The sequence below is a fragment of the Perna viridis genome, chromosome 5 (genome assembly GCF_037379345.1).
Source record: "Perna viridis isolate PV_CMFRI_1.1 ecotype Kerala chromosome 5, ASM3737934v1, whole genome shotgun sequence".
Lineage (NCBI taxonomy): Eukaryota > Metazoa > Mollusca > Bivalvia > Mytilida > Mytilidae > Perna > Perna viridis.
The window spans coordinates 16730084-16756103 of record NC_142449.1 but is presented as its reverse complement, the minus strand read 5'-3'; the positions used below and the strand labels follow the sequence as shown (position 1 = coordinate 16756103).

The window sequence follows — 26020 nt, the reverse complement described above, 5'->3', positions numbered from 1 at the left end:
AATATGTATGAAAATGTTAATTTTAATCGTGTCACATAATAATACATCGAGACGATCTAGATTTCGTATGCATTATTTTCAAGTATAGTGGAAAATTCTTACTTGACAATTAGTTTTACGAAGTAGGAAAAAGATTTAATGCAATAATTCATAGCGCTGAGCTTTTAGTGCGATGCGACTATTATGGAAGCTAAAACATCCAGCTTTCGAGGTTTTTATCTTTTGTTAAATTATGAATACGAATATTGCCAAAGTCATCAAAGGAAATATTATTAATTATGATATAAAATAAAACGAAAATGCCAACTGAGCCATTTTTTTAACTGCAGAATTATTACTCTAAGGAAGTATGTTAAGTTAAGCGATACTTTCGGTAAGGTAGTGGGGCTATTCCTTCGGTAAGGTAGTGGGGCTATTCCTTCGGTAAGATAGTGGGGCTATTCCTTCGGTAAGGTAGTGGGGCTATTCCTTCGGTAAGGTAGTGGGGCTATTCCTTTGGTAAGGTAGTGGGGCTATTCCTTCGGTAAGGTAGTGGGGCTATTCCTTTAACTCAATCACCGTATGTAGTATGCGCTGCAACTTTCTTAATCCATCTGAAATCGGAAACTTTGGACTATAAAATGGTTTCTATATATTTTGCCTTTCCACGCATGATATCATAAATTGGCCATTGAGCAATCTAGGGAGTTTACTCAGTGGTAGTAAAATAGTCTGATAATACTCTTTGGCAAAACATTTGTTCGAGAATGGAGGTGTAATGGTGCTTTGGGGTTGATCTATGGTCCTCTTTTGAGTTTATATCCCCTTTGTATTTCGTAACTTGAATTTTTGCATGTTGTCGTTTTTGTGTTCCAAATGTTTTGTCAACGGACATTTTTTAATTTGACACTTGTAATTTTTACTAAATTTTCGGCATGATTATGTCATACATTACTAGTCGTTGCATGTTTAGCGAACGATGTTATTTTTTGGTATTTTGACTTGATATTTTATGAGCAACTCTGCGGATGTTTCTATAAAAGCAGACAACGCTTATCCTACCGGTTCGCCTGGTCCATGCTCCCAGTTTTTAGTGGAGTCCGAGTTGTTCTCGAGTTGCTCATTTACTTTTGTTGTTTCGTACGTATTATGTTTTTGGTTTTCTTATGTTGTTTGTGTCTGTTTTCCACGTCTGGTTTTTGTTCCTGGATTACATTCCTTTGATTCCCGCTAGAATCTTGGTTCCATTGATTACTCTTCCATACTTTTATATAGTATTCCTAATGGTAATATGCGACTGTATCTACAACAATTAAGGTGGTACAAAACATACAATTTAGGTTTATTTACCTAATATGTAAAGACATATCAAATTTATAAATACTCATTCGATTTCAAACATCCATTGTTGCAAATCAATCAGCCGTTTTTTTCCAAAAAGAAATAGTCCAGTATATAGATTTTTTAAATAAGTAATATTAGGTAATAATCACTGTTGTATTTGGAAATAGTCCAGATTAGAGTTTAAGGAAGTGGATTTATGAAAATTCAGCTTTTCATTGTAAGTTTGTATCCCTTATATGGATCGAGTCAATGTTTTTTTTAACTGTTATTGTGTATTTAGTTTTTAATGATATATGTACCAATACATGTATTGATAAAATTTAAACTTACGCTTTGTAATTGTACTTAAATCATAATGGGATATCTCGATATTTGAAAAATGAAAGTTACACTAATTTCCAACGAAAGCAATAGGAAGAATTGCGTTACACACTAAAACTACTTAGTCCCTTTCGATTGCTCATTGTTTTTGTTTGTTTGTTTGTTTGTTTGTTTTTTATCGCCAGTACTTGGCGATCGCAATACTGGTATAAAAATATTCCAGTATTGTATACCAATATTGTACCAGTATTGTGATTTTTTACCAAAAATGTCTTAATTGATGTATAACACTGATGTAGATGGAAATAAATAATTGCAAAACACCTGACCAGACAAAATTAAAATAATATAAATAAAAATATCAACACTTATTATCTTCCTTTAGAAGTATTAAGATACAAAAAGATTTCTAGAGAAAAACCTTCTATGTCATATGTGCAACAAAATTGATGGAGAAAAAACATTTCTTAATAAATTGTAATGAAAACATTTTTATGGGTATGTTTGCAAAATAAAATTATTATTTTGTTATTGTTAGAATTTCTATATTGCAATGATTAAATGATCCTTACAATAAACAGTCATTTATTTTACTTTTTACTTTCTGTTTTAATTGTCAAAATTTACTATTTTAATTCATTTAATTTAAAAGTTCTATGATGCTCTAAATAATCTTATATCATCTAGATAATTAAGGTATTAATTAATTTATTAAAGCTTTTTGATGTCTTTGATCTTCATTATTTTTTCTTTAAAGTTCTTCATGATGTCTTTGATGTCATGTTTAAAGAAAAGTGTTTCACAAAAATACAAGTCATGATGAGAAATTTGACATAAATGGCCATCGAATCTGTCATATCCATCATTCAGTAAACATGGCAAGCTTCTACACAGATCTAACACCAAAAGTCATCGTTAGAAAATGATCTACTGCAGTTATAGGCTACATGAAGAACCATGCTTTACTAGCAGCAGCCTGTAATTGTACGCCTTGTACCCAACCCATGGAGTTTTTCAACAGACCAAGCAGTATAATATCCGATGGTTCTGACTGGAGGTGTACCAATCAGAGTTGTGCCAAAAGACATACATATACCATATACACTGATCCATTCTTCAAAAAGTCCAGAGTCACGTTAGATAAACGGTTATACATCATCTACCTGTGGAGTCAACAGAATAGTTACAGCAGTAGTGATTTCTCCACAACAAAGTTGGTGAACACACCTATTGATCTTGGTGGAACTTGTACAGTTGCGGAGATCGAGGAAAGCCTCTTCAACCTCAAGTCTAAGTACAACCGTTCGAGACGACCTCAAAAAGAACAGAAGGTGTTTGGACTTGCAAATACTTCACACAAGCCATCCATCACTTCCCTTGAGCTAATGGACAAAAGAGATGCAGCTACTCTTCTTACATTAATACGCAAGGCAGTGAAACCAGGGACCATCATACACTCCGACCAATGGAAAGCCTAAGGAACTTAACCTGCTGCATGGAACTGTCAACCATTCCGTTGACTTTGTAGATCAAGACACTGGAGTACACTCAGATCATAGAATCCTACTGGGCAAATGCAAAGTACAGATTCAAGGAATTGAAAGGTGTTTCGTGTTATCAATTCCCTAGTTACTTACATGAAAGAATGTGGCGAGTCCCATGAGATTACGTACCACAAATGATGCCTATGCCAACATCAATGCCCATATTGCAGAACAGTAATTTGACTTTTTGTGAGAATTCTGTGATTTAAATAGTTGAACTGTTGAAATATAATTTGTTATTTATACTTTATGATGTTATATGTATCACTATAATAAACAAAATATTAATTGTTTTTTACATGTTCATGTGTCTACTCTGTGTAGAAATTTTCAGTATATTAGTTGCATACAAATCCACACCACAACTGCAACATGACATGCAAATAAGCAAATTTAAGCAACTGGTCAACATACACAACAACAAACTCAGTAAAATATATAAAAAGCTCTGTAAAATTTGCAGCTTGTGTTTACATAACAATTAAAGACGCAATTACAGCACCAATAAGTACAATACTATACTCGGCGTCACATAAATAACATACTGTTAAAATTTGAATAAAAATATTTTCTACGACTTTATTGAGACCTACCGTCGTTTAAATTGTCTTAAATGACTTGCTCATTCGTTTAGCCAAACGGCTTCTCCCTAAACATTGAATCGTTAAATTCCGGTCAGATTTTAATTCTAGGTGCCAATATTTACATTGTAAAAAGTCGGCCATGTTTACAGTGATCGGGTTGCTAGGAGATGTTGTTTACGTTTAAATGGTTTGTCCAAAAACCGAAGAACCCAGAATGCATTTCGGCGTTATTTCGGATATCTCGGATTTATTTTACGCGAACAACGTACAATACCGAGAAGTTAATCAAGCAGACGATTGTCACCGCAGTTCGACGGGAACTTACGAACTTCGTTTGTAAACAAATCGTCCCGTAGAAACCGACATGGCGGATATTAGTATGGGATTTTCCCGTAAGGATTTGTTACGCATGATTTAAGCTAAAAGCGACTTGTTCAGGGAGAAGCCGTTTGGCTAAACGAATGAGCAAGTCATTTAAGACAATTTAAACGACGGTAGGTGTCAATAAAGTCGTAGAAAATATTTTTATTCAAATTTTAACAGTATGTTATTTATGTGACGCCGAGTATAGTATACCAGTATTGTACAAAATTAAAAAAAAATAACAATACTGGAATATTGTATTTTACCAGTATTGTTCACAATACTAGTATAACAATACTGGTATACCAGTATTGTGATCACCAAGTACAGTAGATCTTTTTTTTATTTTACATTTTTAAGAAACTGTCTTTAAAGTTGAAAATTAAGAGGTACGGTTACAATACACTCACCTATATGTTCTTCCAACCAGGTAAGTTACACTTGTAGATTTACAATTTCTGTACTCCTACAACGTAAGGGATTAGGATGGCACCAAGTAAGAAAATAGCTTGCCAGACAACATCTAGCGCTGCTGGGGTACAGTTTCTTTCAGACGCTTGACTTTAACATTAACCTCAGTTAATAGATGATTAAACGTAGACAACAATGACCGATATTCTAGAGAAAAGTGGTTGGGTGGGACAGTTAAACACTATTCAAGATTTGTGAACATTTACTACTAGTGCCCGTTTAGTAGGTGAAATATGCATTTAACCCAATCAGGGTTACTGACTGAAAACACATGGACCCAGAAGAGTTCTCCAAATATCAAGATTGTTAGATTGGTGGGGAACTAAATAACATAGAAATGTTTACATTTTCGCTTTATCGTACCCGAACTTTATCTCAAAACTTATTATACCACCATTCAACTACTTCAATTGTTTTTTACAAACAGTGGGCATTTCTATTAAGATGACTATAACAAAACAATCCAACAATACAATCTGCTCCAACTGTGCACAATGTTCTCCGTTAACCAATCGGTACATCCTCGGCCAACCCCGGCTATACTCGGAATCAACGAGATTGGCCGAGATGCTGCAATTGCTCCGTTAACTTGTTCTACTGATGACGCTTCAAAACAAAACAATTTCAAGGAAGTCCGTCGCGTAGTTCATTTTTTATTTATAGTCTTAATTTGGATGAACAAAAATGCCTGCTAAGTCCAATTATCTGACCTATTCGAAAAATGTCAAGGTCTAAGGTCATCAAAATGGTCTGTACCACACTGTATTATCATGATACATCCACATGCATAAGATCAATGGCGCATTTCATAAGACAAAAAAGATTATGGTCTGGGTTAGGAAATGCCTTAAAATTCTTTCATTTGACATTCATTCACAAGGTTAAGGATCATACGCATGCGACACAAGGTCTTATCTTGGTATAAGCAATTATCAATAGCAAATGCCTAGGTCAAAAGACAAAAACGACATTTATGTATGAGAACTTTGTATGAGAAGCGGAGGAATAAGAATTCTTTCTAGTGATTAAACAATATGTCGACCTTCTTGGAATTTAGTGAACAGATGTGCTTCGTAAAGCTCTAAATTGTTGTTTAACATAAACCTGACATTGTAATTAATATATAGATTCTGTATCCCTCTATTAGCACTGGCTAAAGGAATGTTTTCTTTCAGGATGTTACTTGGTTTTAACTTCATAGAAAGAAATGAAGTTATTTCTTACCAAAGTATTATGCAGACAGACATGTTGTCTCTGATATATTCAAATATCCAATCTCGTAATATGCATTGTTATATTGTTACAGTAAGAAACATTTATTTTGGCTAGAATAAAGTTTTATTATACAGACATGCAGATCAGGTTTGGAATTGAATTTTATCATACTTTGACTTTAAATTTATATAGGTTTTTCTTTGGGGGGGGGGAGGGTGTGTAACTTGTTCTTTTTCTAACTGTTTTTCTTTTGATGATTCAATTATAACCGATAAAGGGATGTAAGACACACGTAATTTAAGTCTTATTTCTTTCATTTTAACATTACATAACTTATTGGTTTGAAACAGATAATCACTGTCTTATAAACTATAAAAAGATGTGAAACTGCCTCGAAACTGATCACATCGTAAAATTCTACTTGTAATTTAATTCCTAATGGAAATAAATATGTTTCGATGATTACGCCTTGTAGATCAAGCGACGTTTATAATGGTACCAAACCAGCTTTAACAACATGAGCTTGCCGTATGCTCAAAAACGAACCACCAAATCAGCAGACTTGTTCCAAATCAAAGTATATTGTTAAAAATACATGAAAACCCCTCATTATTTATTACATGTCCCACTCAATATAAAATGTGTCTCTCTTAATTTTAAGTCATAAAGTATTGCAATACTTGTGGCTTAAAACGACAATTGGTACATCATTGTATTTTAAAACACGACGCAACACTTTTTTTATGTTAAATCCCTGAGAATGTATTGATTATGAATGAAGTTCCGTGACCAAATTCATATGATATATTGTTTTCTGGCATTGAATAAATACGGCCTCTATTTAAAGAACTTGCCATTGTAAAATATTCACGATTACCTATCAGGTAACGGTATACTGACTCACACTGAAGCATTCATTTTGCGTTTGTGTATTTGAAAATATCCTTCGTATTTAGAGAGAAAATAAGGATTAAATCCGTGTTAAAGAGTATGTATCCATTATTACATAAAATGTTACTTAGTTCACTAGTTATATAATTTTAATTATGATACTTTATTATTTTGATTAAATTACATAGTTTCCAATATAATTAGGTGCTCCGAGTAAGTAATTACTTGTAATTAGAGTAAGTAAAATGCCGGTTAGAATCTTGGTTCCCTTGATTACTCATTCATCTATACGTATTATCTTCAATTCGGCGAGTAACGTACGTGTTTTCATATTCTAAAGTATAATTTATAATTCAGAATTATCTAGATTGGACTGTATTTAAAGTTTACAAATTTGTTTGAAAATCTCTTTGTAGACTACATCTGCTTTATAACTGTAATGTCACTTATTCAAAACATCACGGATATGTATAAAATAGGATTAAATCATAAGTATATGGTCAACATAAACGCGTGTAATATATCGGCTAGGTACTTCACCTAGGATAAATTTTTGACAATAAACTATTTTAGGTTCTTGTCGAAGTATTGATTTATATTGTGTATGCGTTGATCACATAAACATTATATACACATACATTGTGTATAATCTGAGTTTCAAAATGAGACATGTTATTGCGAAACATTACTATTTACAGTCATTTTAAAAAAATACAACTCGTTTAAATAAAAATATCACGGCGAATTTTCGTCGAAGAATTTTAGCTTTACCTTTTAAAGTACCTTAATCCAATAAAATGTTTTCAGGAACCCAATTATCTAAATTCGTTTTATTTTATATTTGGTAATGAACCTAGTACATGTTTTACGTAAATGTCTGTAAAAATAGATCTCCGGCAATAATGGAATTTCTAAGATAAGATATCATAAACATGTATTTATTGTATACATCAAACGTCTTATAAAAATGCTTCGCGCAACAAATCGACGTGACCCTGAACTGATAAGCAAATATTGACACAAAATACAAGCTTGACACAGCTTTGAATTTTGTTTGACACAGAATAAAGTATTTACCGGAACGGAAGAGACTCGTTTTTGAGTTACAGTCCGAAAATAGGAAACTGTCTCATTTTGTGTAAGTAAAGTCCAATAACTCAAAAATATACAATCCAAAATATATACCGTATATAAATCAGCATAGTGCTTATATTTGTAAAAATAAATAAGTCAACAAAATTTCATGGAATTTGTTGGAAGCGTTATGAATATTTATCTTTGGTAATTAAATAAAATTAAGAGATTTCATTGGTAAATAAAGACAGGTCCGACAGCACGTGATACTGGGTTTTTAAGGGAGCTCAAGCCAGCCCTGGTATCACTGTGTACGTTTAGGACAATAAAGAGTAAAAACTTGATATCTTTATTTGCCAGGTACGTGAGCAGTTTAAATCTGATAATTTATTTCTAACTTTCATAATTAGAATTTTAGAAGTAAATTTTTAGTTGGAGTTTCATTTAAAGCAACTAAGTAAATAATTAAATTCTTTTTTATTAAAATAATTAAACGGAAAAATATATTAATCATATAAATAAAAGTATAAATAGTATTAAGTTTAAATTATAAGTTAAATATATTTTGATCATTGTGTACGTTTAGGACAATAAAGAGTAAAAACTTGATATCTTTATTTACCAGGCCAGCCTCGAAAGCACACAGTGTCCGATGGGACACTGACAAAAATAGAACTACATGTATGCCAGAGATAGCGAGAAAACCACTCCACCAAGACTCTACCATGAACTAGTTTTTCCCAAACGAACAACAAAAATGACAGTCGAAAGGTTGCCCCATATAAAACGCGTCGGATGGGGAGGCAGTCGACATCTCGAGGAGCCAGGTCATGCCCTCGACCTCTCTGCTCCGACTGCACTTTTTACAAAATTACAATATTCATAGAACTATTGTGGGGATTTTTGATCAGTCGAATAACATGGTCGCTATTCCTAAAATATAACATAGGGGTTAAACAGAAGTTTATCGGATATATATCCAAGCAAAAATCTGACTAAGTACGAGTATTTAGTGTGAGGAAATCTATTTATGGTCACATTTTCGTGTTAATCTGTTAGGCCATGAAGGTGTTATTGGGATTTTCCACCGTTTTCCCTATTTTAATGTTACTTTCAAAAATCTTCTCCCCTGACACCTCTAGTCCAATTAGAAACAAACTTTGTATGAATGTTTCTTTGGGTATCATTCATAGAACTAATGTGGGGATTTTTGGGCCGTCGAAAAAAAACATGGCCGTCATAACTAAATATAGATCATAGGGGTCAGACAGAAGTTTTTCTCATAACTCCAAAACCGTAAGGTTCAGAAAAAGTCTGACAGAGAAAAGGTGTTCAGCATGATGTGGAATAACATTTTTGTTAATCTGTTAGGCAATGCTAGAGTAATAGTCGTTCTTCGACATCTTTTTGCTATTTTTAATGTTATTACTTTAAACAATTTTCTGCTCAAAAACTACTGCACAGAATCAAATGAAAACTGATATGAATGTACACTAGGTTAGAGCGTTAGGAATTTTTATATAAGAAAAAGCATAGCCACTTTGACAAAGTCTGATGAGCGATTCAGACTCTTTAGAGCTTCTAAATAAAGTCCTGTAAACTAAAAATAAGAAATAATTGATAAGAGAGCTTACATCAAAGGAAAAAAATATTTCCAGAATTTCCAAAGTTATATAGTCAGAAAACTTACAAATTCAACCCTTTCTTTCTAGCTTACCTTGTCGTAGGCCATATGAGCTATTACCATCGCCTGGCGTCCGTCGTCGTTGTCTTGGTTGACAATTTCTCCTCTGAAACTACTAGACCAATCAAAACCAAACTTGATATGATTGTTCCTTTTAAACGTATTTTCTTCTGAATGGATTTGGATGAAACTAAGCGTGATTGTTCCTTAGGGTATCCTGCACAAAGTTTATGCTTCGATTTTTGTGCATATATCTCCAAAACCATTAGGTTTAATCAAATTCTGACAGTGGTAACAGTGTTCATCATGATAAGATCTACCTGTGGTCGAAATCTGTTGAATCACATTGGAGTTATTCCTCCTTTTGGACGTTTTTTTATGTTTTGACTTTTAAAAAATCTTCTCCTCGGAAACTACTGAAGAGTTTTCAATGAAAGTTGGTATGATTATTCTTTAATTATCATGCACAAAATGATCGTTGGGAATTTTTATCCATGAATACAAGAAATTGAATGTTTCTTATCAAGACAGGTTAGCGATTCCGACATTCTAGAGTCTGTAATTATAAATATAGTCCTATAACTCAAAATTGAAATGGAGCGTACATCAACCTTAAATAAACATTTTTCCAAAGTTTCATTGAAATTGCTGCAATAGTTATATTTTTAGTTATAGTCTGAAGACATAAAATCAACCAGTCTTGGTACAAATAATGCCCCATAATTAAAAAAACGAAGAATTTGAAATTTATAAAAATCGAAAGAAAGTTCACATCAATAGAAAGAAACATTTTTCCTTTTTTCTTTCGTCTACCCCGACTTGACTTTTAATGAGTAACTCGGCAGATGTTCTTAGATAAGCAGAGGATGCTTGCCCTACCGTAGCACCCGGTCCATGCTCCCAGGTTTTAGTGGGGTCCGAGTTGCTCATTTAGTTTTGTTTCCTTGTACGTAATATTTTGGTTATTTCATATTATTTGATATGTGCGTCTTTTTGTCTTGGTATAAAATCTCTGGAATTCACTCTTTCGAATTCGTTAGAATCTTGTTTCAGAGGCCCTTCATTACTTCTAAACAAAGGTTTCACAAAAAACATTAGCAGCATTTTAGTTATTTTGCAACGTGTGAATGTCAAACAGACTGATAGACGCCGGTATGACATAATACGATGAAAGATGGACTTATAGAAAAACCCGTATTCAATCTTTTAACGTGTCTGAACAAAAGAGAAAGTGTTTAAGGTTAAGTATTTGTAAGAATCAGGCATATTGGGAAAAATCTTGAAGACGCATTTCATATTGGGAAAAATCTTAAACACGCATTTCAAAACCCCACCTACTTGACAATCAAATTACACTACATGATACTTTCTCTATTTGAAAAGACCATTACTTGATCTCTGCATCATTAGATTTGCCTGTAATTATTCAATAGAATGCTAGAAATATTAGATTTTTGACAGAGTTATGTGTCCTTTAAATGTTCATTTACAGTGTATTTCAATGAAATTATATCTGAATGCAGCAACATCATATGGAAAATCTTGTTTTTTTCCTCGATTCTGATCGTCCAAATAGTCAAATTACACTTTTTTCATACCGTGTTTCACCCACTGCCTGACTCTTACAAAAATGACACATAATTTTTAATGTACCTAGCATAGTTACAAACGTCTTAAAAGAAAGAGAAAGAATGATCTATAACATGAAAAGGAGAGAAACCTTCTTTTTTTTTCGTTTGACATGATTACTGTTCTATTTTTTTTTTCAGAGATAAAAGATGTGTTGTAGTAAAAAGACCAGTAAGATAATTCTCGTGGTGCTGAACATTTTATTTATCGTAAGTTTTTAATTTGTTTTGATCTGTATGCATATAAAAAATTCAAAAGACCAAAACTAAATATAGTTTTAACGTATCAATCGCCAGAATGTGTCAAAAGAAAATTTTGTATATATACAGATATTATACCCATAAGGGTTCTTTAGCGACCGGGATATCTTTTTCAAGGAAATTGTAAGATGCAAGTAACATGGCGATTGTTTACAAAATGCATCAGAAGAATGTAAAACAAGTAAAACTACAGTTTTTGTGTCTAGTGTTCCGCAATTTTACTTTTTGCTATCAGTAAGAACGTAAATACAATGTATGAATGTCATGTTTTCAAAAAGCACATTGTAAACTAAATAGTTTTTTGGTGACCCGATGATTCCAAATTGTTAATAATTCTGACATAGATATCGAATAATTGGAAAGCTATTCAACACAAAAAGTTGTCTCTCGTAATTACCGTTCAAGGTGTGGAACTAGGGGCGCAATAGTTAATATTACAATTTCGAACACACCGGCTCGTCCTTAACCTTTCTTTAAAATCAAAACTTTGAAACCACCGATATATTTTCTACCCATCACATCACATTTTTCACAATGAGTAAAGAAAATAAGCGTAGCTAGTGAAATCTTACCACTCCAAAACCCAACTATTAGCATTGATTGCTAACACTATCTGGATGGAAACTAATTCAAATGTACATTTTATAGACTACCTGCCGAAATTGACACTTACTATCTGCTGTGATATAACCCCTTTTATAAAACTGTATACGAGCAAGTTAAATGAGATAGGTCATATGATTCACTATTACAATGTGAAAATCATACTGCCACCATGTGAAGGCATTGAAACAGATACCAGATACATTTCACTTCCTTTGAAATCTTCAAGTACATTTCTTGCAGGATGTTTTTTTTTTTGTTTTTGCATGATTTTTTTACTATGTTATACCAAATTCAAGATCCAATCTCGGCGTTTTTTTAATATATTGTTCGCATTGTTTTATATTTTACTGTGGTTATTATTATCTTTATTTAATTTGTCTATTTCGGATAATATTTTCATCATTTCCGCATTATTTACATCATAATACTTTGTTGATTTGAATGATATCGCCCAACTATGAATTGATTTTGTCAGAACCCTCTATAACCCGTGTCGGGGAACTGCATTATTGTGGCTAGACTATTACTGGATTGTGTATTATACCCACTCACAATATGACGGGTGCCACTGGCTGAGCAGGGCATATTTGCCCTTCTGAAACACTTGATGTCACTCCCGTTTTTTTGGTGTTTTTTGCAGTTTTGATAGTGTTACGACTTCGAAATGTCTTAAGACCATCTTAAATGTATTTTCCCGCGTTTCGCTTGTATAACGGGAAAATATTGTATTGTCAATTCGAAGTTAATCACATGATATGTGGCCGGACCAATGGTAATTGGTTTTCAGGTGCGTTTGTGTTGTCATTCTCTAGCCACCTTTCGCAGTGACAAGTTCAAATTTCGATAGTTTTATATAGAGGTATAACTTTTCTTGTAAAATAAAGTTCACACATATTCAAGATGTCAGTGCAGGTTTTCACGCTGAACTCCTAGACGGTCTGTTGAAAGGTAGTTTTTGCCATGAAAATACAGGTTTCCAGAGAATTTTTTTCCTAAAAAGGTTTTATCTCTGGTTGTTCCTGGGCGTGCCTTGGCCGTTGGAATGGGGTTGGAGAAGTTTATTATTTTTTATTACATGAGTATATAAGATATTAATGATGTGACTTATTATATCAATAAAATCCGGCGTCCATCTTGTACGGTTGGCTGGTCGGCAAATTAATATTGTCTTAATTTGTTTTTTAGCCCATTTATATATACGAGTATATACATGTAAAGGAATGGATTTTGCTGCTGCTTTACATTTGCATGTTAAGTTTTGGATTGGAGTACAGAGAATACGATATTTTATCTACATTTGCCTTGTTAAATAGCAATACATGTATAACCTATATTTATCCCACCTAGTTAGCTATCATCAGATAGTCTGAAGACCTTTGAGGCATTTTTATGTATAGAATCATTGTTGTCCTGTGGTTTTATAGTTTCCCTTTGAACTCGAAAACAGTAAAGAACTTTTTGTTTACGTATATGTTATTTGTGTATGTTTTACCGTACCGATTTTATATTATCATTCATGCATACATGCATCTTTCTTCTTAAATATGTATGACAAAGTTAACCAATAAGAAAGAAACTATTGAAAAGAAATAAGTCAGAAATACAAACATACACAATAATTAAATAACAAAAGAGTTACTGACGCAGATATCTCAACATAGAAAATAAAGACAGAAAGACATATCCGCTTAAATAAGTTCAGACTGTCTTTCAACGTTATTATACGAGATATCTGAGCAAACCCAAAGGCCATTTCGCTAGATAAAGACTCTTGAGTAAAGGCGTTGTAACAAAACTAAAGCTTTTTTTTTCGCACTGATAAATAAACTGAGTATACATTTGTATTATGTTCAGTAAGTACATATTTTACAATGGTTTAAAAAATAACGAGCATTTGCTTGTTACGGTTGAAAAAAATAACATACTGTTATTGAAGCTTTAAATAAAATGAGAAATAATCATACTGAATAGTAGTTTTTTTTTGTAGTTACTTGGATTAGGAATTCTCATTCCTGGGATTCTGGTCGTCGCTAACGAGTCGGCTATCAACGATGAAGTCTTACCAGCCTTGCAGAGTATAAGCTTTGGAGTGTCTAACTTAGGAGACATGGCTAAAGGACTCTCTATTACACTGATAGTTATTGGATCCTTTGTTGTAGTTCTATCACTGCTGGGATGTATGGGTGCTTGTTGTGAAGTTAAATGCTTACTTATCATTGTAAGTTGATCTACCATTATATAGTCGTACTGTATAATCCATCTTAATTTAAAGTATTTCTTTTAGCTCTGGCAGTACTATGTACCCATATGTCTGTCTGTTAAATGTATGTTTACCATTTCTGGCTGAATTTATTCATTAATATATTTCTTACTTGATATATTTTATGGCACTGAACATGACAGGAAGGGAATGGGGTGCTTAGAAATTACATACATCTTTATAATGTACAATTTTGTTATTTTTACTGTGTTTGTGAACATGAAAGAACATAGTTACTGTCAGGGGACTCTAAAGGGAGATAATCCAAATTAAAGATTAAGCATTTTAAAACCTCGTGAGCGCAACTCCTCCACAACCAATCATGGGAATTTGATGAAAGTTTATAGAAAGGTTGGGCATCATATGTAGATATGCATGAAGAAAGTTTCTGTCAGGAGATAATCATACTCAACTGTTTTACATATTGAAACCTTGTAAGCACAACTCCTTCCTAACTGTTCCAGGGAAATTCATGAAAACAAAAACAAAAACCAAAACCAAAATCAAAAACAAAAACAAAAACAAAAACAAAACAAAACAAAACAAAACAACGAAAAAAAAATAGAAAAAAATAGTCATGGGCAAATTGTTACTTATTTTCTTCTCATTATTCAGTATATGATAGTTGTTGGTTTTCTGTTGCTTGGGAAGCTTGTCATTGTCGTTCTGTGGATGGTTTTTAATTCTAGTGTGAGTAGTATACATTTTTTATTTACTTGGAATACTGTATGTATTGTTTTACACGCATTCAAAATAGTAAACGTTGGATTTCATTGGAAGAATATTGTGTCCCCTTTTGATTTACGTAAAATAAAGAAGGGAAGAAAACTGCAATGATATTTTTACACACGAGTCCGTTAATATTCTTCCAAAAATATGAAATGTTAATATTTTCCCCACACGCACATTAAAACGCAAACAAAAAAATGTAGCTTACAATTGTGATATTCATTGTATAGGCTAAACACACTATTTTGAAAATACTGAGGAATAATGGTGATTGACAAAAAAATAATTTCAATATAATATGTCACGAGAAAAAGGAATTTTCATACAGGTTGAAAGTGAATTAAAGTCTGAAATGAAGAAAGGTTTGGCAAAGTTTTCACACGATGATCTAACTACAGATGAAACATCTACTGGGTGGAACTATTTGAATATGAACGTAAGTCTGATACAAATTATCATTGTTGTTGTAAATGAAAGGTTAACTACAGTAAACGTAAAGGAGGCTCCAAATTATTTCAATAGACAAGGCAAAAGAAACGGACAAAACAAGAATACAAAATGCAAATTTAGCACACTAAAGATTATTATAATTCATTATACCTTTTGTTAGTTTATTAGTCGAACTGAATGGACAGTAGTATTTCTTACATTCAATTGTAACTTGCAATGTAAGTTCTGATAGCCAACAATTTTTGAACACTTATGTATTTTTCAGTTATTTATTTAATCATATATCTTAATTTATATTTCACTCTTCAACCTGGTTGTTTCTTTACAGTTCAAATGTTGTGGCATTGAAGATCCCGTAACCGAATATGCTGCTTCGCCATGGAACAAAGGGAGTAACGAAGTTCCCAACTCCTGTTGCAAAGGAGCAACATCATCTAATTATGCGACACCAATTACTGATTGCCAGACTAGTAGTCCTAAAACGAATCGTCACACTGATGTAAGAAAAAATATCGAACAATATTACGTACAATTATTCGCTTTCCAAAGCAAATCTTTATAGCCATAAAGATTTTCTATAGATTTCAATGAATATACCGGATATTTTTTAGGATTTACCTTTTTGGAATACGTGTACTGCATATCAAATTTTAAATATTTATATGATTGATATTTTTGTATTTAAAAATAACTTGGTCATTGCCACTACTGTTGGGCCATTGGTCACCGTGTGTATACCCAAAACATTTAGCTATAATATGTTCGACTCGAATTATATATGATATATTATTTACTAACATTTGCACAAATTTGAAACCCTTGAACACTTAGGCTTCATTCCGTGTATTAAACATGGGACTACAATAATTTAGCTCCTTTGACATACTATGGTAGAATTTATCAGAGCTAGATGTGTCTCCCTGTTTCGATATATTTAGTTAAATACAGATGGTAGACCATGGGGCATCGAGGGTATTCAACAGCCCTGTAGTCAGAGTTGTCTGACCCCAACTATATCAGAGGACGCATATCCTACCGGTCCATCGGGTCCATGCTCCAAGTTTTAGTGAAGTCCGGGTTGCTCATTTACTTTGTTTCTTTGTAGGTGTTATCGTTATTATACCATGTTTTATTGTGTATTATATTCTCGATCTAGTCGTTTTCCCTGGATAATGTTCTGTTATTTTTGATTATCGTTCGAATCCTTATTCCATTGGTATCAGAATTATTTTGGAAAATTAATGCAAAAGGTATTTTCATAACATCGACTTCAATTACAACTGGTCATTGATTTTTATGTAAATGTTACATGAATAGTTATATAATAACATTATTTATAGAAATGTTATGACGCCATAAAGAGTTTTGCTGAGAAATATTCCATCGCCTTCATTTGTGTCGGAATCTTTATTTTGATAGTTGAGGTAAGTTGTATTTTGTTTACACTCTTCTATGGCTGTAGTAACATGTTTTGTGAAGGATGAAAACATGCATATATATATATATATATATATATATATATATATATATATATATATATATATATATATATATATATATATATATTGTATGATGAAGTATTAAGCACAATTTTCAGGACCTTTGTAACTGCATACTTAACAACTTTACTGAAATTATTCCGACAATTAATGTTCTTGACTTTGACCTTAACAGATCCTTAAACTGTGTAATAGAATGAACAATATCAAGTGAAAATCAGGTTGTATGTGTTGTTATGACAAAAAATGCACAGAAAAAAAATCATTTTTTTATTTAATTTTACATAAAAAATAAAATTACTATCTCATATTTAGGGCATGCTTTGCCTTATTTTTTTCAAGATACCTAGGTTTGTGCTTGGCTCACGTTTCTCGGAAGGTGATAATGAACTTTAATCCAAAGCCAGAAACTCGCCGAACTCTTTTTCCCGAGCTTCAGACACCCATCAAGAAATAGACAGAAATTTCGCTGTACAAACGTGAACCCAATTCAAATCTTTTACTTTTAAACTCAAATGATGATCCAGATCTAGATTAATATTCATATTATAAAAAATATTATGAATATGCTTTTATTTCAACACTTTATTTCGGACACTTTTTTAATGACTGTAAAATAAATTCAATTATTTTAATTAAGATATGACCAGCTTATTATAGAATATTTTAACATGACATCCTCTTTAAAAAAGCAGCTTTTCACATATAATTTTCTCCTACAAACTTAACAAAAAAGATTTTCGTGTATCGTTCATTACGGAAATATAAGAGTAAGTCAAAACAACGAATAACAACTAGCTTTTTTTCCTTTTCAGGTTGCGTCCCTTGTTCTAGCTTGCAGTCTCTGTCAGAAAGCAGGGAAAGACATGCTTGTATGATTTACTCGAGGTAAATACAGGAAAGAATATATATATTATGTATTTTAGCATCATACCACACTATATAATTTAAATACAATCTTCATGGCTTTTGAAGGGACGAATGATAACCAGAATAGGTATGGAGAATATGTCAAAGAGACAACCCCACCTAGATAAAAATCTCAGCCAAAATTCGCCCTTATTCTTCAATGAACGACGAGGAGACGTGTATCACCCAACGCTTTTTAACTTTAACCTTAGCTTTAGTAATGTCTTTAGCAATGTTTTGAGCATGTCAATAGGTGTCTATTTAACAAAAAAATCAATGCACTTTATAAGTTTTTTTTTTATTTTTTAGATAAAAACAAGACCTAGAGAAAAGCGTGCTGTGATCAAAATGTTGTCCTTGTCATTTTTTGTGTATTGTCATTGACACATTCTTTTCAAATTGTTTTCTTATTGTAAACCTCATATATGGTATAATGGTTGGTGCATATGGCTGATGTTTAGAGTAAGAAATACAACGTCGTTTATGTAAACATGTAGATAAATGCATTTCTGTTATAAATATTATGTATCATAATTCATAATAATGAGTAAGCTTATACTATCACGCTCTGCACAATTTGGATACGTACTGAATAGTTTTAGATTAACTGTACAATATACTAGCACTGAAACACTTCCTAATTGGATATTGAAATATCATAAGTTTGTTTCTATGAGCTAAGAATTTTTGCTTTCAACCTCGAGTTCAATATAGCACCGTTCAACAGGTTTATGACCAACACTTCTAGTTTAAGACTATTGACAAAGTGTTTACTTATCTAAATTACTTATGTAAAATGAGAACTACACAACATAATCATTTAAACTAAATTTATAAATGTTATGTTGTCAATTTATCATTGTCGATTTAGTGTATTTTTACCATTTTTATATCAGGGTAAGTACGGTTTACAAGTGAGACAAACGACATATAATACTTCATGTCTCAAAATTAATTCAAACAGTAAAAACAATCACGTACTTGAGTTCCGAGATTCGTAAGACAAAAACTAGAACAAACAGCCGTCGAAACTGTAGAAAACTCCCAGTAAACAAAACAAAACATGAACACATTTATTAGCTTGTTCGATAGCATAAAATTTTACAAAATGATTTTAATTCTTTGATTTCCGCTCGAATCTTGGTTCCCTTGATCACTATTCAACATTCACAAGATGCGTTGTATAGGAATGTCAGTATATATAGTAACAAAGTTTTAGATTCGTAAGGTTGCACGTCATTAGCCACAATGCAAAATATTTTTCTTCGTGACATTCTTATGCCATTGAAAATGTATTCGTTAAGTCAATCGATTATAAAATAGCAATAGCAGGGTCCAAGAACAAAGTACGTGTTAGTGGGACAACCGATCTCAGTCCAAACATACAATAGCAGGGTCCAAGAACAAAGTACGTGTTAGTGGGACAACCGATCTCAGTCCAAACATACAATAGCAGGGGCCAAGAACAAAGTACGTGTTAGTGGGACAACCGATCTCAGTCCAAACATACAATAGCAGGGTCCAAGAACAAAGTACGTGTTAGTGGGACAACCGATCTCATTCCAAACATATATATATCGTGTTCAAAATATGCAGAAACTTAAGTGCTTTTTTCGCTTGAGATTTTAAAATGTAAAGTTTACCATAAAGAGAGTGAAAAAAAGGTTTAAGTAAAGTATAGGGAGAAAAGAAATCAGTTTCTCCTAATACATTTGTAAAAAATATTATGAAAAACATAATGAGGCATTTTTTAAATTGTCTCTTTTGGTGAATTGCAAATTATGCAATCTTGTTTTTTGGGAATACCTTCGGGTTTAGTTTTCCCACGACCCATGCAGACAGCTTTACTGATGAAACCATATCCTTTCTGTAAAAAATTTCGAATATTAATGCTTTCTGTGTAAAATATCTCAACAATAACAGCCTTTGTTACCACGACGACTCTCTGGTTATCTGCAACTTGTACGATTTTCACAAATGGGTTGTTAAATATGTTGAGTAGAATTAAATGTTGTCTACAGAATGTATCTCCATCTGTACCTTGAGGAGTCAGAACGATTGTGACGTAGTGCTGTTTGTAATGGCAATAAAAGTCAGCAAAATAGATGTTGCATTTATCTGTAAAAATTAGGTTTGCTTGCAGATGAAACCGTATTGGTCCATAAAACGATATTGGTGGCGGTTTAGACGTTGGGCCTAAATATGTACTGAAAAATAGTCCATGTATAAAACCATTAATGACGGAACCCTGGTCACCATTGAAATCTTTAAGATATGGAGTCATTTCTCCTGAGGTTGAAGCCAAAATATCATGAAAGTATTGTCCAGACTTATTTCTGTAAAGATACTGAATTGGTTGAAAAGTTTTAGTTTTTAAACGATTTATGTATACTTCTGCCAGCTGGATCAGTATTCTATAATCCCCCATAGACATATCTGAAATAGAAATAACCAGTCATAAATGAAAGGACATCGACCATTTTACCCACAATTCTGACCTTATGGAGAGGGCTTATATAGGCTTAGCCTGCTGCCCAATCCATTTCAGCTTTATACTAAATAAAATACTGTTTAAACTAATTCTGACCTTTTCAAAACTATTATAGGACACTGCCAGATTGTTACTATTATTACTACATGTATAAACGCTGATTTTAGCAGAATTAGATGGAGGAAAAGTACCAAAATTCTCACCAATGCTCCCGAAGTACAAAGTATTTTTGACCATTTTGTTGTATGATGTTTTTTTTTCACATTCGTTTGTTTAAGAAAAACACATTTTTAAAAAGCAGAAATGTAGTTTGGTAAAAATTGTACCTTTATAATGAACCAAAATAAAAACGAATAAACAATAAACAATATACACCGCATCAAGAATATGATATAGCTGACTCTAGCGAGATTGACGGGTTAGTACTGGTTAGTAGGAATCTACACGTAAATGTAATTTAGAGAACTTAAGTTCAATCCTACTCCATGCTTTCTTTTTGTTTACTGTTTTTATTTTTCATGTTATTTTGAAATTTTGTCGGGCAATTGTTCGGTTGATCAAACATTCTCGTCCTGAAATAAATATATATGCCGTAGGACATAGGACGTCAAAATATAACTAATCAATTAATATTATTGAAGTTTCTAGGCACGAATGTGAAACGGTGATCAAAGTACTGTAAATACATCAAAAAGGTTTACCAATGTAAAAAACAATGTATTTTCCCTAACTAAAGTACTATCTATGGTTTATAAATTGACAATTTATTCCTGATTTCCCTTTTTCCTACAAAGACCTACATGTTTTGAAAGACGTTAGGGCGCGACATGAAGTAGAGCACATCATATATCTGTTATAGCCATTATCTTCCTGTAGGCCTCTGATAACCAGTACTTCGGTCCATGTACCTGGCACCAAATCTATTGGAAGGGTAAGTCTCAACATCTCTTTAGTTATTGTCAGTATGTAAATATCTTTTTTTTGTCTCACAAAAATAATGTAAGTGTAAACTTTTCTGGTTTTAGTATCAGCTATCACAGTGTAAGTACTTGGAGGTTTGCGTACAGTTTGAAGTTTTAGCGGTGTCTGAAAAAAAAATTAAAAAGTAATGCATAATGTACAGAAAAAAAAATTTGTTACTTTCAAAGCAGTTTGAAGTTTTGGCGGTGCCTGAAAAGAAACTTAAAAAGTAATGCTTTATGTACAGAAAAATATTCAGTTACTTTAAAAAAGAATGGATTTTAAGAAACTGGATTAATATTTTTATAGATGGGATCACATAAAGTCATACTCCTAAACATTATAATAAAAGTCGATGATATTATATACAGAATAGTTGGAGAAAGACAATGCAGATCGTTGACAAAATATGAAAAAATAAACACGGGATTTTTGCTTTTAATGATTGCAAAGAAAGAAAAGTTTTTTTTTCTAATTGAACGAACTTAAGTCAAATCGCTTATTTGATATTAATAACCCGTGCAATTTCTTAAGTTTCAAGAAGTCTGCTTCAAAAAGGCATAGTCTAAAAACTGATTTCCAATTTGCCTCCTGTAGGCAAAGGCCGAAAAATGAGAATCAAAGCGAAACATGAATAGAGAGAAACTGTTATTAAAATGTCCCCAATACTATACCAAGAATAATTTATATTTTAAATCATACTAAACCTCTGGGTTTTCTTTAAAAGGAAAACTTGTACATCTACAGGTTGTTATTTGGAATAAAATTACTACTTCTGGACTATGTGTATCTAAAAGTAGAAAGTCAAGTGTTAAATTACCTCTAGGAATTATCACTGAATGCTATGTCTGCAAGATCTTTTTACAATGTTTTGGGATAGTATTGAAATAAAGTCGTAGTTCTTTGTGCATATTATAGACAATTATTATATAGATAGCAGTGATTTACCGATTGTTCCCAGTGTAATTCTTTTTTGATAATTCACACTGTAAAATAAATTCGGTAATTTCACTCTCGCGCTTTCTCCGGCAAAACGTCACAACACGAATATTAATCCGCCGTTCACAAAATTTTAAATTTGTGTTGAAAATAACAATGAACTATAGAGAAAATCTATATAATAAGTAGGATAATCAATTGGTTATCGTGAATAACCAAAATATGATCACTCGTGCCAAGAACGCATTAAAATTTAACTCGTACGCGGACCACGTTCCGCACACTCGTTAAATCTAGGCGTTCTTCGGTACTCGTGATCATATTTTGGTTATTCACTGTTCCCAATCAATTATCCTATTATTAATAAAATGGAACACAACGAAGAATTTCATATATTACCTTGCATACTGCCCTTGGAATGTTATTCTATTTTGCACACGGAATAAAAGAATACTATTCAAAAACTGGAATATTTGTAAGAATACCAACAATGTATTGCTTTCATACCTGTTACATCTGTCAATTCATTTTTCGAACAACATTTATGCCGATAGAATCTTCCACGATTAGTTTCCATGGTGACCAAACCATAAATGTTAACTGTATATTTCTTATTATTTGGCGAGAAATCTAAAGAAGAATGAAAATGTCCAATTGATGGCTGCAGGAAAATCGCTACACTTCTGCTTGTCGATTCGTCGATTATCAGCAAAAACAGGGTATCTAAGGAAATGTCACCCGGCCATTCAATAACCACTGTCAACTTTCTGGTACAATACAATTTTGAAATAACGTGGAAACAGTTCATCTGTGAAAAAAAAAACAATATATAAAGTAGACGAGATTATGTTAGTCCTAAAATCTAGGATTATTTAGTGATAAAACATCTATAAAAATGTATGTTTTTTTTATACCGTCTGCGTTCATTGCTTCGATTTTGTATTGACTTACAGGTTAGAATATCGCTTGAACAGTGTCTCTTTATTATGTTAATTATAGCCATTTTTTGGCACAGAACAAAAAATAAATATCGCTAGCTAATGCAAAGCCAGATATAATTATTTGAAAAGTGTTCTTTATTTATTTATAACAAAATCTAAAACATCTTCTAAATTATAGATGTATTAAAGGGGCAATTCAACTCTACCCAAATGTCAATGTCGAAAACTAAAAACAGTTGTAGTCATTCGAAGATTTCACTTTAGAACTTTTTTTCAGCATAGGCAAAAAACTGTCGCGAATGGTCTTTAAACCAGAAAAGATCTAAAAGTACTGTATTTATACCATTTAATCTCTTTGTTCTATAAATACAATTATCAACCATGTTGGTTTTCCAAAAAAAAAAAAAAAAAATTTCCTCCGATATTATATAACATTATGTTAAATACGGATGAACACGTAAGAAAATCCGTGACCAAAGTACCTGTGGCAAGTTCCCGGAGATTTGTTGGTATATAGATTTTTATTGACCGGTCCATCCACATATTAAATAGAATGAACTTTAAAAGCAAGGGGTTACATATTGTCAGGAAGCTATGTACTGTTTATCATCAGCTTACAACCCATAGATAATTTCTTTTAAAAAAATACGACCTAGTCCACAGGCGGATCCATGAGGAGTCCCGTTCCCCAACCCCGTAATCAATTTTCAAAATTTATGAAACTGGAGTATTTTCATACCCCTGTCGTAAAACCACCTCTGCGAGATAGGCAAAGTCTCTAACGTAAAACTGGTGCCCCCACTATCCACTATATTAGGTGATTCTCTCCAACCACTATGCATAATTATATAGTGGCGAAAAAGGGGGGTCGCTCTCACTGACTGGTATCTGATTTCGTGATATAACAACCGAATTTTATTATTAGAGCTTAAGGTTCGCCGATATACCCTCTTCGCGGATGATTGGAACATTCACGTTAGTTGTATTCGAAGCACATGAATATTTCATGAATGAAATAAATGCATTTATAAACAGGTCTAAATTTAGCAAATAAAGAGGAAGTAAATGAGTCTGACATTCAATGAGATCTATATTATGATAGGCACAGGGCTATATATGTTTCTTATACTTACTGTTTTTACTGAAATTGTGTAGCCATTTGGCGCCAAGAATTTTTATGACACAACAATCCTTTTAGGTGCAGTTAGGTCACAAAATGATTTCCGTAAAGTCATCGTACGTTATATAAACATGTAAACGTTATCGATTTGAAACCAACAGTACGACAAAAGTACGAAATTGTAGACTTATATGCAGCAGATAGCTTCCTAAAAATCGAAATATTTTGTCATTTTCACAGTTTACATCGTCGTGAATCACAATTCTGTTTAAAACTATACTATACATATGGTCATAAAATCACATAGAAAGCTAATTATTGTTCTTTATCAACGCTCAATCCGGTGCATTGTATTACCGCCAAATACAGATAAATGTTTATTTTAACATGTAAATACTTTTATTTTTGAGAATAAACTGTTCGCCATAAATAAGGTATATCTGAGTGTGTCTTAGATTTCCTAATCTTGAATTTTCTTGTGGTATTTGATTCTCGATGTTTTCTCGGCTCGATCGATAATGGATTTAGGTGGCTTCCTAGTTGGGTAGTTTTGATTTTGAGTATATTTGATTCTAAAGATGCTGGTGAGAGGTTAATCCTTGAAACACGTGTTGGAATTAAGTATACCATTTAATAGAAGTCTGAGATTTCTCTACCTTGCACTCTCAACAATGTATACTTCGTGTCTAGATACTTATGTCATTTCCTGACAAGTGTGCGAGTGAACCCAGGTTTCGTCAATATGTGTTCTCATATTTTGAATGTTGGGAAAGTTGATTGTCCCATTTCTGTTTAACTTTTTTGGAGAGTTGACTTTTGTGTTAAGCTTCAAAAAAGGGGTTCATCGATAAAGACTCGATATCTTTAAATGTTTTATTTCAAACGGAAAAGGCTTCATGTTCTCCGTTTCTTTTTTGTTTTTTGTTTGGAAAGATCGAAAGATAAGTCTCCTAATACATAGATCTACTTCTTTATTTTATAGTCAAAGAAACAATTACACAGACATGACATGCAGTCGACATTTTGGACTATATTCATACCCGCCCTCCCCGTCCACAAACGAAGTTTGGGCGGGTATTTAGGTTTTCACCCTGTCTGTCCGCAAATATTTTATAAGCAGCTTGCAGCATTGTTATGATGTTTTTGATGTTATATAATCACATGCAGATGTGCATGCTATCGGGAATTAAAACCTTGATAAGCCTATTCTAATGAACAGTTCAGATTGAGTTGTACGTCACTGTCCACTTCTATTTGAGTTTTAATCGTGTTAATTCAAAATAGACTCAGTGGCACACTGGGCTTTATCAAACTTTTCTTAAATAAAATTTACGTGGGACTCCCTTTGCAAGGTGCCGTTTTTTTAAAAACTAGTTAGCCGAAACCCTCGTGTACTAAATAAATAAAAATACTTAAAGGATATAATTTGATACTGGGTTCAATCTAGTTGTGTGAATGCACCATAGTCAGCTAAAGCGAATTGTAACTTACACTTGAGTTTGCCGTCAATCGCCAGCTTCGTCAAGAAAAGCTTAATTATAAAACGAACACAAGATAACATGTAATCGAGCTTATATAATTGTTTCATGATTCGCAGCTTGATACTATTGCATATGTTGAACCTCGCACTTTCCCTGCATTAAAATGAATTATATCCCATTGCAGTGACCAGACATTAGTTATTTTCAACCACGCATATTAAAATGAAATGTCAAATAACCTTCCTTTTAAATTTCATCAAAATCCATTTACCAATT

The 26020-nt window shown here is 32.6% G+C and overlaps 2 protein-coding genes across 3 annotated transcripts; one reads left to right on the top strand and one right to left on the bottom strand.

Moving 5' to 3' along the window:
• The first annotated feature begins 1413 nt into the window (after positions 1–1413).
• On the top strand, positions 1414–19916 carry LOC148616282 (tetraspanin-9-like). Of its 2 annotated transcripts, none has more exons than XM_088583178.1 (9): positions 1414–1540; positions 11240–11308; positions 13953–14183; positions 14841–14915; positions 15283–15390; positions 15733–15903; positions 16745–16828; positions 17719–17791; positions 18122–19916. In XM_088583178.1, exons 2-8 carry the CDS (start codon positions 11249–11251, stop codon positions 17779–17781), a joined length of 792 nt encoding a protein of 263 aa, XP_088439304.1. In that variant the 5' UTR covers positions 1414–1540; positions 11240–11248; the 3' UTR covers positions 17782–17791; positions 18122–19916. The 2 variants fall into 2 exon arrangements, with proteins under 2 accessions (XP_088439304.1, XP_088439303.1); XM_088583177.1 differs by lacking the exon at positions 1414–1540 and adding an exon at positions 6653–6809.
• LOC148616281 (uncharacterized) lies at positions 18872–24628 on the bottom strand. Its single transcript, XM_088583171.1, has 5 exons — positions 24277–24628; positions 22710–23010; positions 21971–22053; positions 21104–21389; positions 18872–20248 (listed from the first exon to the last, which is right to left on the bottom strand). The coding sequence occupies exons 2-5, from the start codon at positions 23008–23010 to the stop codon at positions 19563–19565; spliced, it is 1356 nt and encodes a 451-aa protein (XP_088439297.1). The 5' UTR covers positions 24277–24628; the 3' UTR covers positions 18872–19562.
• Positions 24629–26020: the final 1392 nt, after the last annotated feature.